This window comes from Sminthopsis crassicaudata, chromosome 2 (assembly GCF_048593235.1).
Source record: "Sminthopsis crassicaudata isolate SCR6 chromosome 2, ASM4859323v1, whole genome shotgun sequence".
NCBI lineage: Eukaryota > Metazoa > Chordata > Mammalia > Dasyuromorphia > Dasyuridae > Sminthopsis > Sminthopsis crassicaudata.
Genome location: NC_133618.1, coordinates 391,470,116 through 391,486,488, shown reverse-complemented (window position 1 = coordinate 391,486,488; position 16,373 = coordinate 391,470,116). Strand labels below are relative to the sequence as shown.

Here is a 16,373-nt window from a genome sequence, read left to right as displayed (position 1 = left end):
CGAGGGGGTGGGGGAAAGGAGGGGAAAATTTGCAACAAAAGGTTATGCAAGGTTCAATTGGAAAATTACCTATGCATATGCTTTATAAATAAAAAGCTTCAAAAAAAAAAAGGTTAAAGATTTTACTGCATTATAAAAGAGACAAATTAAACCCAAAGTAACATTTATGCAGCTCCAGGGAATCTTTGATAGCCATTGTTTCACCCCAGTGACTGGCACATCGTAAGTGCTTAATAAATATCTTAACATGGCTTGAAATAGAATGGCTAATATTTACAACAGCTGTAACCTTAAAACTTTGTATTTTTTACCGAAACTCAGAAGGGTTGCATGTGATTTTAAAATTTCTTCCATAACAACTCTTTTCAAAATGAGATAATTCAAGGCAATCTCAATAGACTTGTGATGGAAAGTGTCATGAAAGCTATAGAAACTGAATGTAGATCAAAACATAGTATTTTCACTAGTTTTTGTTGTTTGCTTGTTTTTTTTCTTTTTCTTTCCCATGTTCTGTTACTTTTTTTCCTTTGATCTGTTTTTCTTGCATAGCATAATGAATAAGGAAATATATTTATAAGAATTGCATGCTTAAGCTGTATTTGATTGATTCATATTTTGGGGAGGGGAGAGGGAAAAAAATTTGGAAAACAAAGTTTTGTAAAGGTGAATATTGAAAATCTTTGCATGTATTTGGAAAAATAAAATGCTATTAATGTTTTTTTTTTTTTTTTTTTAAATCACACTTACTCGCTGCTTTGATGAAACTTCTTTGGAACTGGTACATCATGAGTGGTCCAGGGAGCATTCTGGAAAACACAAAGAGACCAAAAAAAATGAATTTTAATCATAAAAGAATCAATTCTAGGGGCATCTAGGTGGTGCAGACCTGAAGTCAGAAGGACCCGAGTTCAAATCTGATCTCAGACATGTAGCACTTCCTGGCTGTGTGACCCTAGGCAAGTCACTTAACCCCAATTACCATGTTCATTTTATATATCAAACCATTGAGGCTTAGAAAGCTGATAAAGTTCAAGTCTGAAACTTGGCCCCATTGTTAGTTTTAAGTCTCAAAGCATATTTTTATAAAGAATCTATGCTATGCTAAAGGATGAAGTGAGCAGAGTGTATAAAGGTTGGTCTTAGTTCCAATCCAGCTTCAGATACTTCCTTCACTGTGTGACCCTGATGAAGTCACGAAGTCTCGTTTTTAGTTTCCTTCTCTTTAAAATAGGAGTAATAACATCATCTACCTCAAAGAACTGTAGTGAGGCCCAAGCTGGATAATACATCAGTCAATAAATTTAAGCACCCATTATGTTAAAAACATTGTGCTAAGTACTATGTTGTGAAAGTATTTTGTAAACCTTAAAACAAAGAATTTTTAATACTATTATTAGTATTATTTTTATTATTGAACTATCCCCTTAGATACCTACAGGGATGCTCATTTTTGAATACTTTCAAGTCCTTAACTTATCTTTAAATCTCTCCACCAGATTGTGTTGTTCTTCCTGATTTTGATTATGTAATATTCTCACTGGAGGATGCTTCTTACTTATACTTTCATTCTCTTGATTGCTGTTTGCACTCAATCTCATATGAGACTTCAAAAAGCTCCCCACAATGTATTTTGTAATAGACTGTGTGCATTAAGAGGCAATAGTACACACCCCTATCCTAATAAGGAGGACTTCATCAGACTATATTGGAGATATGGTTTTGGTGTGGCATTTTAAGGACATCAATACATTTAGTTCATGCCAGTACATTGAAATGTATGTATTAGAGAAAAACCAGAATCATTAAGAATCCATGGCATAGGAAGGAGTTAGGGCTGTTCATCTCGGAAAAAGAGGAGGCTTAGAAGGACATAATAGTTGCTACTAAATTTAGAAGGCTGTATTATAAAAGAGACATTAGACTTAATCTGTTTTGTCTCAAAAAGGTAGAATTAAAAGCAATAGGTAAATTAATGCTATATAAATTAAACTTAGTGTTTATGTAAGAAAAAAAGATTCTCATAATGTCATTCAACAGTAGAAAAGACTGCCTTAGGAGGCAAGGAGCTTCCCTTCATTGGAGAGCATCAAACAAAAGTTGGACAAGAATTTATGGGATATTTTAATTATAGTGATTCTTTTAAAAACATAGGTTGTATTAGATCAATCAAAAAAATATTTATTAGGTACCTAAAACATGCCTAAATAACTAACTAAATACAAAAAGAGGCATAAGACAGTCCCTACTCTAAAGGAGCTTACAATCCAATGGTGGGAGACTTGCAAATAAATATACATAAAGTCAACCATATACAGAATTAAAAAGAAATAATTAACAGAAGGAAAACACTGTAATTGAGAGGTTGGGGAAGACTTCTTACAGAAGGGATAGATGATCTCTTCTCATTCTGAAATGATCAGTTTTTAGGTAGATGACACTTTAAATTCACATTTCCCCAAAATGAATTTTTCTCCCCCTTTTAAATTTACTTATCCTTCTGATTTCACAACTTGATTATTTACCTCCAGAATCAAATATAAAATACCACATTTGAATTTTTAAACCTTTTATAATCTGTTTCCTGTCTACTTTCCCACCCTCTTCATTTCTTAACTCTACCTCTCAACCTATACTCTTCCATTTGATACCTCCCTTCTTATTCCCTTGAACACATTTATCTCCCAAGTCCAGTTATTTTGACTGGTGGATTCCATCCTTGGAACTCTCTTTCTCCTGGATTACTTTGGCTTCTTTTAAATCCCAGGACAAGTCCCACATTCTGCAAGAAATTTTCTTGGTATTCCTTAATCCTCCCACAAAGCTTATCTTCACTTTATCTTGCAAATGCCTTGCTTGTACATAGTGGTCTGCATATCCTCTGCCCAATTAGACTGTGGATTCCTTGAGATCAAGGACTGTTTTTTTGCCTCCCTTTGTACCCTCAGCTTTTAGCACAGTGCCTGGCACACAATAAGAACTTATTAAATAATTACTGACTTGATTCCTAAGGTCTGTGGTACCATTCAATAGACATCAAATAAGGATCTACTACACGTTAGGCTGGGGAGATAGATAAAAATAAGTCAATCACTATCCTCAAGCACTTTAAAATCCAATCAGCAATTTATGCTGCTGGTTTAACCAAAGAAACTGATTGCACTCATGCAAGAATTGTTTCTAGAACTTAAACAGCCAACAAGGAACTTTCCATAGGCTGAAAATATTTCTTCCTACATGCTTGGCAACAGAAGCAAGACATATTGGAAAGACTTACCTTAAGTAAGTCTTCAATGCGCTAGTAATAGTCTTTATTTCCCACTCCGCACAGATATCCACTTCTGTTTCGGAAGCTGTTTTGGGGTCTAAAAAAGAGAAAGAAATAAATGATTAAAAGTAAAACAAAATTAAACCATTTTTCCTCTTGAGGTGACCCTGTCTACCACTTGATACTTTCACCCTCATTTCCATATTGCTTTCAGGGGTTGTTTTTGTTTGTTTGTTTGTTTCTTTTTTAAAGTCCTTGGCCTTAAAGTCTCTTGGCCTAACTCAAAGAATGGCTATTTGTACCCCTGAAAAATTCTCATGACTCTTTAGTGTACTTATGTAACACTGAGGATCATCTGTGTTTGTGGCTTATCTCTTTACTCAAAAGGTTCTAAGGTCTTATCAGTCTGAGTGTTGCCTATGCAGTGCAACTTTTGTCCATGTCTATACCATATGGAGACCCTTTTTCAAACATACTTCTGACATCACCAGGACATCAAAAGATTATGCAGGCTATCTATCAGTCATCCTTGACATTTACCATTAATCCTCATAATCTTTTCTAGCACTTATACAAATCTGATAAAAAATAATTTTTTGTCTTTTCTAGGCATCTAGGTAGCACAGCAGATAAAGTTCAAATCCAGCCTTGATGCACCAGAGTTGTGTGATTTTTGATTGCCTCGGTTTTCTCAAATATAAAATAGGGATAATTAAAGCCTCTACCTCACAGTGTTGCTGTCAGCATCAAATGAGATCAAACACAAAATGCTCAGCACAGTACCTGGCACACAGCATACATTTAATAAATGTTTTCTTCCCTCTCCTAAATAATTTCTTTTTTGAAAGATAGGGAAATCTGCTCACCTCCACCATAATATGCATTTGTTGGACTTTGGGGAAACCTCAATTCTAATTCTTTGGAAACTCTTATGTGTCATAATACAGCCATAACATAAGAGCAGAAGGAAAACACATTAAAAAAAAGCTGATCTTCTAAACTAGATTGTAAACTCCTTGTGGGCAGGGAACATATTATGCATTATCTTTCCTACACTCTATCCTCTGCACCTTATAGTCCAATCTTTATTAAAACCTAAAAGAAATTACAGAACAACATTCAAGACCCCTTTTCACCTAAGAAATTTTTATGCAATCATGGATATATAGGTACATAAAATCAGCAAACAGATCAATATTTAATTATAATATATCATAATTTCGCAACTACCACATTCAGTTACATGACCCCACATAGGGGTTTAAGGTTTAAGAAGTTTTGTACTAAAATACCTGTTGAATGTTCAGCTCAGTGGGGAATGATGGGAAATGACTAAATCTCCTGTAGTTAAAGGATAAATTCTCAGGTGGCTAAGGAGAGCTTATAAAGTCAGATTATAAATACTGATAGGACCAGCCAGGCTCTTCAATATCACCAACCTCCAGTCTCTCTGATGACAAACATTTGTAGAGTAGCCTTTTACTAGATGCTTTATAAAAGGACTAAAATGAAAGATTCCTTGCCCTCAAGGAGTGTCCATTCTGCTAGTGAAAATAGGAATGGGAACAACAGAATCACAGAAAGTCAGACAGAAAATACAAAGAATCAATATAAGTCAATATAAAGCTCTCAAGGGAAGAGGAGAGCAGTAATAAATAAGGGGCATAATGAAATAATATAGTATGAATACAAGCAAGAAATGCATGGCAATACATAGTAAACAAAAATAGGGTAGTCCAGTTGAAACACAGATATGATAGAATCATATGCAATTTAGTCTAAGAGGAAAAACTGGAAACAGAGTTTTCAAGAGCAGATAAAAAAAAATCTATATTTTATCTTTTCATCTGACAGTGACAGGGACCCTTGGGCATTGCCATTTGCCCCAGTGGTTGGTTACTTTCCATTCCCCCTTCATGTGAAAGTTCTTTTATGTGCTATCTCCCCCAAGGAAGAGCAGAAATTATCTCACTTTTTCTACTTCCATCCCCAGAGCTTACTTAGCACAGTACTTGGCACACAGTAAACATTATATACACACACACACACACACATATATATGTATATGTATGTGTTTCCATTCATTTCTTCTTCCTGGGCAGAGAAAACAAACAGGGAAAGACCTATCCCATAAAATCTCTCTTTGTTCTCCAAGAACAAAATCTAACTGGGACTCTTACTTTTGCCTAAGAGAAGGAACCCTATCTAGAGACATAGAAAAATACAGTTGTGAACAAGAACCCTTTTTTGTCCTTGCTGCAAAATCTGCAAATGCCCTGGTCCAGGTCTAAAACCAGCCCTTATGCATCCACAAACTGAATCTTTTACCCTTTCACACTCCTTAGAAATTAATCTTTACTTATTTATGTGCCAAAGCCCTTAGTTCAGTCTGTGATTTTCCTTCAAACTATAACTGCACCCCACCCCCTACCAGAATGTGGAGAGTTGCCAGTCTTGGACTCAAGACAAATCTTACTGTACATTTCTCTGAGGAACAAACTAGCTTCAACTCAAGAAGAGCAAACAACGATAAACAGAACCAGTTGGCAAGTTCTGGAGCAGAGAGCTATTCCTTGAACCACATTTAGCAAAGTAACAATTAGTATCCACTTTAAAAAAGGGTCTGCAACCATAGGGATATAGTGTAACATCACAGTAAAGACTCAAATAACAGTCAGAGGAAAAGGCTTTTTATAGCACTGATGAGGCAAGGCTCATTCTGGGGTTAAAGTACATGCATTTTAATTCATCCTATTTCTAATATAACCCAAACCCAAGCCTCCAAAGCTACCTTCTTTTCAGAAAGAGCTGCCAATTTCCACACCTCCTTGCTGAAGCCCCAAACTTGCATGTTTGGCTCCCCTGACATGGTGAAGCCTCTAAGAGCAGCTGAATATGCTGTTCCTTGAATATAAGGGGAAAGAATTTATGGCTTTCCACATCTCACTTTCTCATGATTAGCTGGTAACAACATTCATCATGGAGAGAAAAAAGTCAATGTAGAAAAGACAGATCTTATACCTATATGTCCTCAGGAAAGTACAAACTAATCCATAATCATTTAATAAGTGCTTGTTATCTGAAAAGCAAAAAAAAAAGTTTCTGGCCTCAAGGAGCTCACATTCCAATAGGAGAGACAACATGAAAATAATTCTATGCAAACAATATGTAGAGAATGAAAGAAGTAATGATGGGAAAGAAGGCACTATGAGTAGGGGTAGGAGGGTGGAAGAGATGGGAAAGTTCAAAAGGTGATAAATCATTGGTGTTTTAGTATATAAAGGAGGTAAAATGGTCAGATCCACATGAATCACTTTGGCAGTAGAATGAAGACTAGAGAGGGAAGAGGCCTGAGTCAGGAAGACCCATCAGAAATTAAGCAGTCTGCTTTCACTGTGGATTCAGTTTCTTTTTATTCCATCTGTAGACCAGGAGGCACTCTGCTTCTCTCCCAGGAAAATCCTAAGCCCCTAGAGATCAGGAATTTCACACAGAACTCTGCATAAAGCAGTCACTTAAAAAATACTCATGGTGCTCTTCCTTTTTCCCACCACAGATTATGGAATCAGAACTGGAAAGAAGTTCAGAAATTTAGCCTGACATATACCTGAGTCAATTATTTCTAGAAAACCCATGATAAGCAGACTCAGTGATAGGAATGCATTATGTCATGAGTCAATCTATTCTGTTTTGGAGTGGATTTGACAGCTAATTTTTCTTTACATTGAGTCTAATTATACACTGTGGACAGCTTATGGGTAGTTAGGTGGCACAGTAAATAGAGCACTAGTGCCAGAATCAGGAAGATTCAACTTTATGGCATGCTGGACAAAGTTAGCCAATGGGTACATGATTATTGACTGAATATGAGAAGTGAGGGAAAGGAGAGTGTCAAAGACAATCCCTCAGCAATTAAGATTAGTTTAAGAAGGAAGTAACATTTATTTGTCTGTATGAATGAAACAGCTACAGATTAATGTATAGTATGAATATATAAAAATGTACATATACATGATATGATATATGTGATATATACATGCCTAATTTGAGGCATGTAATGTTAAAATGGCAGGGGGAAATCTCATATAACTAAATAGACATAGAATTCTGGAGTTCAGACAAGTAAGGACCAAGGAACTCCTAAAGGACGGGAATTGTTTCATTTCTATTTTTTACCTCATGTTCCTCATCTGTAAAAGGGCTAGAGAAGAAAATGGCAAACCACTACAGTAACTTTGGTTTAAAAAAAAAAAAAAAAAACCCAAATGCAATTAACAGAGTCAGACAACTGAAAAAAAGTGACTAAACCCACAAAATTCCTTTACCATGTAATATTGTGAATAACAAGGTCAGGGACTATGGAACTATATAGCTTCCATAGTACCTAATGTAACAAAGCAAATAAAAAAGCCTTAGACATCTGCTACAAACACATTTGCTTTAATCATGCTCTTTCTAATTCCTCTTCATCTGACAATACAACATCAAATGTTAGCAACATTAATAACTGCACTTTCTTATCTGTTACATAGAAGAATTTTCTAGCCCTGATTAATTATTCAAAAGCATTCCTTGTCTTCAAGGGGCTTATCTTTTTCTGGAGTGAGAAACAGTATATATAGTATACAGTATAAATGTAAAAATAAATGAGAGGGAGGGTTCAATTTTCCTATTTGAATATCATTCAAATCTCCTTTTCTTCTCTCAGTCAATAGCAATGAAAAGGAACAAGAAAAACATGAAAAAGAGAAGAAAAGAAAACCAAGATAGAGGAGAGTAGAGGGGAAGAGAGAAAAGAAAGCAAAATCTAAGCTTGCTTCTTAGTAATAGCTCTGGGAAAGATTTAGAAGGAAAGTAGGTAGGAAAAATGATAGCTAAAAAGGATACCCTATGAATTTTGTTTATTGTATCTTTTTCTGTCTCCCAATCATTTGGATATGCTACTTGAACAAAGCCCAATTTCTAAGCAGACATCATTAGAGAGAAGACCAGTTCTGTTATCTGGAAAATGAGAGAGTTGGATTAGATGACCAGGAAAAGTTACTTCTGGCTCTCATTTATGATTTCCTCCATGGTCCTCTACTATACAAAGTTGATTTTAATTATTAACAATAACAAACAATCCACATTTCTAAAGCACTGTCACATTTATAAAGTACTTTATCTACAATCAACAATCAAAACTTCACAAGAAGCTTGTGGGTATCTAGGTGGCACAATAGATAGTATGCTGGTGTCAGAATTGGAAAGACTTTTGGGGTTCAAATCTGGCCTCAAATACTTACTAACTGTGACTTTGAGCATTTTGTAAATGAAGAAACTACGATTCAAGAATATTAAACATCCTTTGTCTCTGTTGGAATTGGATCAGGGAACTTGGTTCTCCTAATTGCAAATATATAGCTCTCTAACTATACTATGTTGACTCATTGATGCTGTTTCTTAGAAAACGGTAGGAAATAAAAGAGAATAAAAAAGCACAGACTCAAAGGGTCCCTGGGTGCTATGCTACATGGTGCACATAATTTGATTGAAATGAAATGGAGCAAGAGAAAGCATGTTAATATAAATTAGTGTTTATAAAGCACTGCATTTCTTGAATCTCTCTAATACTTTCCATGTGTTCTTCATAGCATTAACTTTAGTTTAATCAATGCTAAAAGAAAGAAAACACTGTACTAGGTTGTATACACCACATGTTAGATGTGTTGTCTATGCACATATACATAAGAACAGTATAACAGCTGGTTTACAAAACACATTTTCTAAATAGAATGTTGGCTGGCTAGGTCATTTTCTACATTTACAGACTGCCCCCAAGAGAATCTCTGTTTCTAGGAATTTTTAAGTCTTTCTCTTTCCTTTACAGTCTCTAAAGATCACTGACCTCTGTTGCTAGGAAACAGATCAAAGGTCATTTTTTGGTTTGACACTAGTATGTTAAAAGACCACAATTGTATTTACTAGAAATTCTACCAGAATTTCTTAAGGAGTTCCAATATTTAGTAAGAAACATTTTCATAGCATTTGGTCTTTGTCAATATCTACCAAGCAATGTCCTCAAGAAGATGAGTAAAGAAAAGATACTATGGTTCTTACTTAATTAAAACCTATTATGATAATAAGAGCAATACAATGCCAATTCTTTTGAAACTTTCAGATAGTGACAAGTGTGTTCTTAATCAAAATCTCAAGCAACATCATGAACATGATAATGTCCAAATGTCCAAGAACAACATGTGAATAGACTGCTTCCTGAATGGAATGAACCACGTTAAATTATGTCTTGTGAAACAGTGCTACATGTTCAAAACTTGTTGGTAGTGAAAAGGAAGTGTGGTATAATGGAAAGAGTAATGAACTTGCATTCCTATTCAGCTTTCTGTATGATCTCAAGCAAGTCAACCTAAGTTGGCAAACAGAGGAGGAAGGTAAAAACTAATAAGCACCAGGCTTATTAGTAATCATTAACCTTTCTGGATCTTCATTTCCAAACTGTAAAATGAGAGAAGCGGTCAGACTAGATCAAGTTTCTGAATTCACATAGATTTTAAGGGATACATGAACCTGAATAGGAAATAAAATAATAAGTTTATTTTTATTAATTGCTAGATGAAATTTATTATTCCCTTCAATTATGATTGTAGACAACAACAAAAAATATTCTGAGAAGGGCTTCACCTGACTGCCAAATTCACACACATAAAAAATGGTTAAAAGGCCCTAATCCATAATTTCTTCCCAACTTCATATCCTCAATCAGCAATAAGAATAAAGAAAGAGAACACTGCTCTCCACTCTAGAAGTTCCCCCTTTATAAATCAAGGTGAGAATCCTGAGAGAATATCACACATAAGGCTTAAACTATTTGACTTGAAATATCAAGTTAGTATAGTAGCAAGAATCATAGGTTCTTTTGTGACATCCATGGACAAGCTGAAAGATTTACCTCTTAAGACTCTGACGATCTAAATGAATTTTGGTTAAACCTCACCTGGGATTATGATCTGGGATATGCTGCCTAGAGCTACAGAAAATGAGAAAAAGACCTGGCAGATGAGGGAGCTTAGCTGTCAGCTCAACACAGCTGTCCTCACGATGTTCTGCTGCTTGATATTCACACACTGGGTTCACTGGGGGCTTTCCAGCTGGTTAATGCCTATTTCTCACAACAAATCATAGAAGCAGGTTTTTACATTAATCATCCTGAGAAATATAATAGACAAATGACTGGTTTGAGAGCCAACTACATCATCAATGATAAAAACCAAGTTCCTTCACACCTGTTTTTCTGTTTAGTTCAATGACTTAAGCTACCCTTGATTTGAAATATGTCATAGGCCTGCCTAAAATGCCAAATTTCCTCACCCATGCATGAGAGTCTTATCTAAGACTTAGATGTCTGCCACCTGGTCGCTACTTTAGTAGTTATCCTTAAAATTTCTCAAAGTTAACTATGCCTACAATCTGAACTAAAAATTAAAATTTCAAGAGTGCCCAAAGATAATGGTTATGTTTTTAAACATAATTTCTTTTGAGATTAGTGAAAGAATAGGATTTTCCATGGAAGAAGCTTGTACTTTTGAAATTAACAAATATGGTATGAAATCTATGAGACCAAACACTAATTCCTCAATAAATGAGTGGTCAAAGGATACAAACACTTCTAAAAAGAAGAATGGCAAGCTATTAACAACCATATGAAAGAAGGCTCCAAAAAATTAATACCAAGAGAAATGCTAATTAAAGCAATCTCACACCCAGAAAACTGGCAAAGATGACAAAAGGTGGGAATCGTCAATCACTGTTGGAGATATTGGGGAAAGACAAGCACACTAATGCACTATTGACGGAGTTTTAAAAATAGTCTAAACATTTTGGAAAACAACTGATAAATAAACAAGGAAAGTGACTAAAAATGTCTATATCCTTTGACTCAGAGATTTCATTGCAAGATATATTCCGTAAGAACAACAATGATTTTTTTTTTAAAGCCCCATATACATAAACTTTTTTTTTTTTGGGGGGGGGAGGTAACAGAAAAGAACTAGAAACAAGGACAGATGCTCACTGCCTGGGAAAGGGCTAAAAAAGTTATTGTAAATGAATATAATGGAATACTACTGGGCTATAGAAGAACTGAGGCAAAAACATGTAAAAAATATACATAATGACAACAAAGTACATTGAAGCTTAATGTGCTGATTAATCTTAATTCCAAAGGAAATCTGAGAAAGTACCTCCTCCCATTTCTTTCCAGAGGAAAAAAATGTCAAACCTTTTTAATGTATTAATTTTGTTGAAATCATTTTTTTCTTTTTTTTAACTTTTAGTTATAAGGGATAGCTCACTCTCTAGGAAGATAAGGGAAGATTCACTGGGAAAGGGAAGTGATATTAAAAAGAAAAATTATAAATAAAACGTTATTTTAAAAAGAGATGGTGTAAAGGTACAAGAGAAACACATTTAGCCCTACATGAGAGAAATAAACAATAAGAAATCATTACTTTTTCCCTCTCAATTAAATATTTTCAATGAAGTGAGTGATTCTGAATGAGTGATGTCCCTGTCTAGAGCACCAAGCTGGGACCACAAGCAGCAGCCCCATTTATAAGTGTTGCTGCAAAGTGCTTATAATGACGAATATTACAGTCACTAATCTCAGAAATCTGATCTGTTTGCCATTTAAATCTACCTTATTCACTTATGCTAGCTGAATTCATGTCTAAAAATACAGAAAATCTGCAGCCTAGGCACATTTGGCCTGTTAGCTCATAGGGTTCTGATTTGAATACCCAACATGTGGAGTGGGACTAAGGTTTTGTTTTGATATCCGCTATCCATACGAGGCGGAGGAGGAGGGAAGAAGGAAGTGTAGGTTGAATTCTGCTGCTTCCACTACAGAAAAGGAGTATGAATTTGTGAGCTAGGAGATTGGGTCAGAAGGATTATCCATTGAAATAAACGCAGTTTTGGAGTTATGTAATAGATTCTCACTAGCTAAGGGGAAGGCAAAATTATTCTATCAAGAAATAGTTTTATTCCAAAATCATAACTCTAACCACACATCAGTATTCTGCTCAAGAAGCATCAAAGGCTCCTTTTTATCTCTAAGATCAAATATTAACTAAACTGTCTGGCATTTAAAATTCTTCATCTCTTTCTTCATCTAGCTTCTTCCTACATTATTAGATATTACTCCTCTGTTGTCCACATCCCATTTCCAATCTCTGCTATTGTTTCCCATGCTTAGATCCTCTCCCTCTTCACTTGTGTTTCTTGGAATCCAAAACCTCTTTCAAAACTCAGCTCAAGTCCTACTTCTATTATGAAATCTGGCCATACCACTCCCAAGGTACTAGTACCCCTATCCAAAAGATCTATTTTATACCTACTTATATGCATACTTGTTGGTTTCCAAGATAAAAGAAAAGTTCCTTGAGGACAGGGACATTCATTTTGTCCCTGTATCTCCAGCACTCAGCATAGTTCTTGGCACATGGCAGGCACTTAATAAATGTTTGTTGATTAATTTATTGCACTGATCTCCTTGCTTAGGCACCAGGTTGGAATCAATAAATACCTGACCCACTTCATAGATAGCCTGAGTCACAGACTATTAAAGACAAAGTAGGGAGGGACCATAATGGATAAGGATCCAAAGGTAAGACAAGAGGCCAAAGACTTCTACCACTAAGGGTGTGGTATTCCTGGTCTATGTCCCCAGGCTCTAATGTGGGAGAGAAAAAGGAATCCAAGCTCTGGCATGTTTTTAAAGTCTGTAACAGAAATTATGGCTAGGCTAGCTGGGAATAACCAGAGATATTCAGAGCCAAAGTCTTCTCCAGCTATCAATGGAAGAGCCAGGGTGGGAGAGAAACCTGACACCATTTTCTTTTCTTTCTTTTTTCATTGTTTCAGGGCCTCTGGGCCCTGATTTCCAATTAATAAATACTTTAACCAGAAGAGATGAGTCCTTTCCTTCTTTCCCTCTCCTCCCCATACTTTTCCAAAACAACCCTACCAGCCACTTTTGCTCAGAGCCAGCGGCTATGGCACTCACCCATCAAAACACTCAGCAACTTCTGGACTCTGGAATTGACGCCAACAATTCTGTAGAGCCCTTGCTCATTGATCCCTGGGAAAAGAAAAAGACTCTGATTTAATTAGAGACCATCAATGCACAAATAAGGCTAATGCAATCTAATGCATTTCTTTCATTTCCTCAGCCTTCCTAATAGCTGCTCTAATTAAAGCATCTTGTCACTCAGCCTGCTCTTGGGGAAGGGATGGATGGGATTTGGTACAGCTGTCTAGAATTTCATGGATGGACTACACACTATAACACTGGTCTTAAACTGGTAATCAGAGGGGAAAGAGATCTCTAATCTCCCTTGCCAAAGACAGCATTTGCTGAAAGATGCCAGTAATAATGGCAATAATAAGCGTCTATTATTTGTATAAATATATGAGTGTATACACATACCCACATGGATGTATTATAATTAAATATACGTACATGTGTTGTGTGAGTAGCCAACAATAACATTAAGTAACAAAGAGTTATATTTTAGATTTTTATGTACCATTGTGTAATACCAGAATATGAAACACTTCAACAGAGATGACATGCTAAATTTTGCAAATGGTGGCCAAAGTATATATATACTAGGTAGTTAAAGAAAGGACATATTAAGAATTTGGTTTAGTAGTCAGGAACTCCAGTGTTTTGTTATACAAATGTTTTGCTTGTATAAAAAAAAAATTTAGGGAGATAATATCATCTTCCTCTTTATTCTATACAAGAAAAGAACTACTTGTTCTTGGGGGTTTACTTTATTTTGCTATTGATTGATGGCTTTGGGATTTTGTTTTTTTCTTTAACCACAAATACAATCCCCTTCCAATTGAACTCTCCCTTAAAAGAGAGCAAAAAAGATAAGCAAAACAAATTGGAAAAATTAAAATGTGTCTCAACTCTAAATACTCACCAAGCAACAACAGACTTAAAAAGAAAAAATCTTCATTTTCTATGTATTCAACATTCCAAATCTGAACTCTGCCCATACTATTAATGAAAAGATTTTAATATATTTTATTACCTTTCTCTTTTTGGAGGTTCATTGTAAATTGGTCACCTAAATGATCCATTTTTTATTCAATTATATCTCCAAAAATTAGAAGAAACTGATCTTTACAAGAGAAAGGGTAAAAAACAGTCACATGTTATTTGATAGAGAAGGATAATTAGAATCAAGAGTTCCTGGAACTTTGTAGTCTCTGCTCTATCTATCTATCACATCCTATCTATCTATCTATCTATCTATCTATCTATCTATCTATCTATCTATCTATCTGTGAGACTTCCTGGAAATAAATTATTATACTAACATCATCAGAATATATATTTTGGCCAAAGAAAACAGGGTCTTGAAAAATGCAATTATTAAGACATTAATCTGCTGAGTTTTCAATGAGCAATAAGAATGGAACCACTCAAAGGCTATGGGTACCTAGAATATATTGGGTAAAATGGTACCTGTAAGCTTCAGCTACTAAAGGTCTTAGAGTCCAATCTATTCAACTTTATAGATGAATCTAAAGTTTAGACATAATGAGTGACTCACCTCAGACCACAGAAGTAGTGATACTACTGAACTTTGACACTATTTTGTAGGACTATTCTCTCTAAAACACTCAATTAATAAGCATTAATGCAGCTTCTACTAGATACTAGACACTAGGCTGCCCTGGCTGGAGATAACAAAGAACAGAGGAAGTTACCAATTCAATCATCCTAACTAGCCCAATTTTCTTAATTAACTAAAGGAAATCAGTCCTTCCACCTAAATAATGTAGATTGCAATTGTTAGTTTTTATTAATAATTATTTTTTAACTTTGTATACATTGCTTTTTGATGTGCAAAAATTTTATAGAATTTATTTTATTTATTCTATCATCAATCACATTTATTTATTTAAAAGATAATTTAAATAATCTCTGGAACTGAGATAATAATATTTTAAAATACATATTGTATATACATGTGAATCTAAATGCATATGTGTATTATACAAAACCAAATATATATGCTGAAGAATATTAGCCTAATCCTATTTTTAACTAGCTATCAAATTTTTCCAACAATATGTATTGAAGTCAAAATTAATTTCTATACTGTTCTGTAATTCCGAGTGTATAAAACATTCATATATTAAATGCCTTTTGCTCTAATTTTTTATTTTTATTCTTTTTCATTGATCTATTTTTCTACTTTTAAAAACTGAATACAAGAGCTTTTATAATTGGTACTTCCCATAGAGATTTGAAAATTAACTTTTTCATCCCCTTTCTGCTTGATGATCTTACTCATTTGTTTTCTCATGCACCAGACACATTTAGGGCACAATGAATGTATTACTGGACCTGGAATGAGGAAGATCCAACCTCAACTAAGATCTCAGAAACTTACTAGTTTTGTTACTAACAATTTAGTTTCAGTTTCCTCAATTATAAAATAAATTATAAAATAAAATAAGGAAATTAAAAGCACCTACCTACAAGAATATTGGTCCAAATTATATAGTAATCCTCTCAAAATTGTGTCAGAGCTGGTAGTTTTTACAAAGCATTATGATATCTTTATAAGTTAGCTCTTATAATTTTATTTATAGTATAGTATATAGTATATTGTACAGTATAGTATAGTATAGCAAATAGTACAAACAGTATTTCTTTTTTTCAAATGTTTCTCCTTGTTTCTATCAGCAATTTCATAAAATACAGATATTTTGATAGGTTAAATCTCCAATTTTCTGATGCAGTTTTATGTTATTAAAATATATTTAAAATTCTAAAGAAATTATAAATTTCTTTTTCCAAAAGTTTCTTCTTGTTTCTATAATAATTAATAAAAATTTCATTCTAGATCTATCTTAACAAAAATAAGAATTAGGAACACCAAAGTTACTTCTTTCCTTATTTTTTTTTTGAAGACATAAAATTAAAATGCCATTATGTCTCTTGGTAAAAGAGATAATTTATGATTATATTTGCCAATGTTCATTCACTTCCTTAATTTTTCTTTTTTTATTGCCAAAATTAATA

General features: G+C 34.4%; 1 protein-coding gene across 2 annotated transcripts in view; it reads right to left on the bottom strand.

Annotated features, from left to right (window-relative positions):
• ARHGAP26 (Rho GTPase activating protein 26) overlaps positions 1 to 16,373 on the bottom strand; it is a 542,258-nt gene that overhangs the window by 208,590 nt on the left and 317,295 nt on the right. For both annotated transcript variants that reach the window (XM_074291699.1, XM_074291700.1), the window contains 3 exons: positions 13,329 to 13,403; positions 3,275 to 3,362; positions 748 to 806 (listed from right to left, as the gene is read on the bottom strand). In XM_074291699.1, coding sequence (XP_074147800.1) covers positions 748 to 806; positions 3,275 to 3,362; positions 13,329 to 13,403 — 222 coding nt within the window. The remainder of the gene's footprint in view (positions 1 to 747; positions 807 to 3,274; positions 3,363 to 13,328; positions 13,404 to 16,373) is intronic.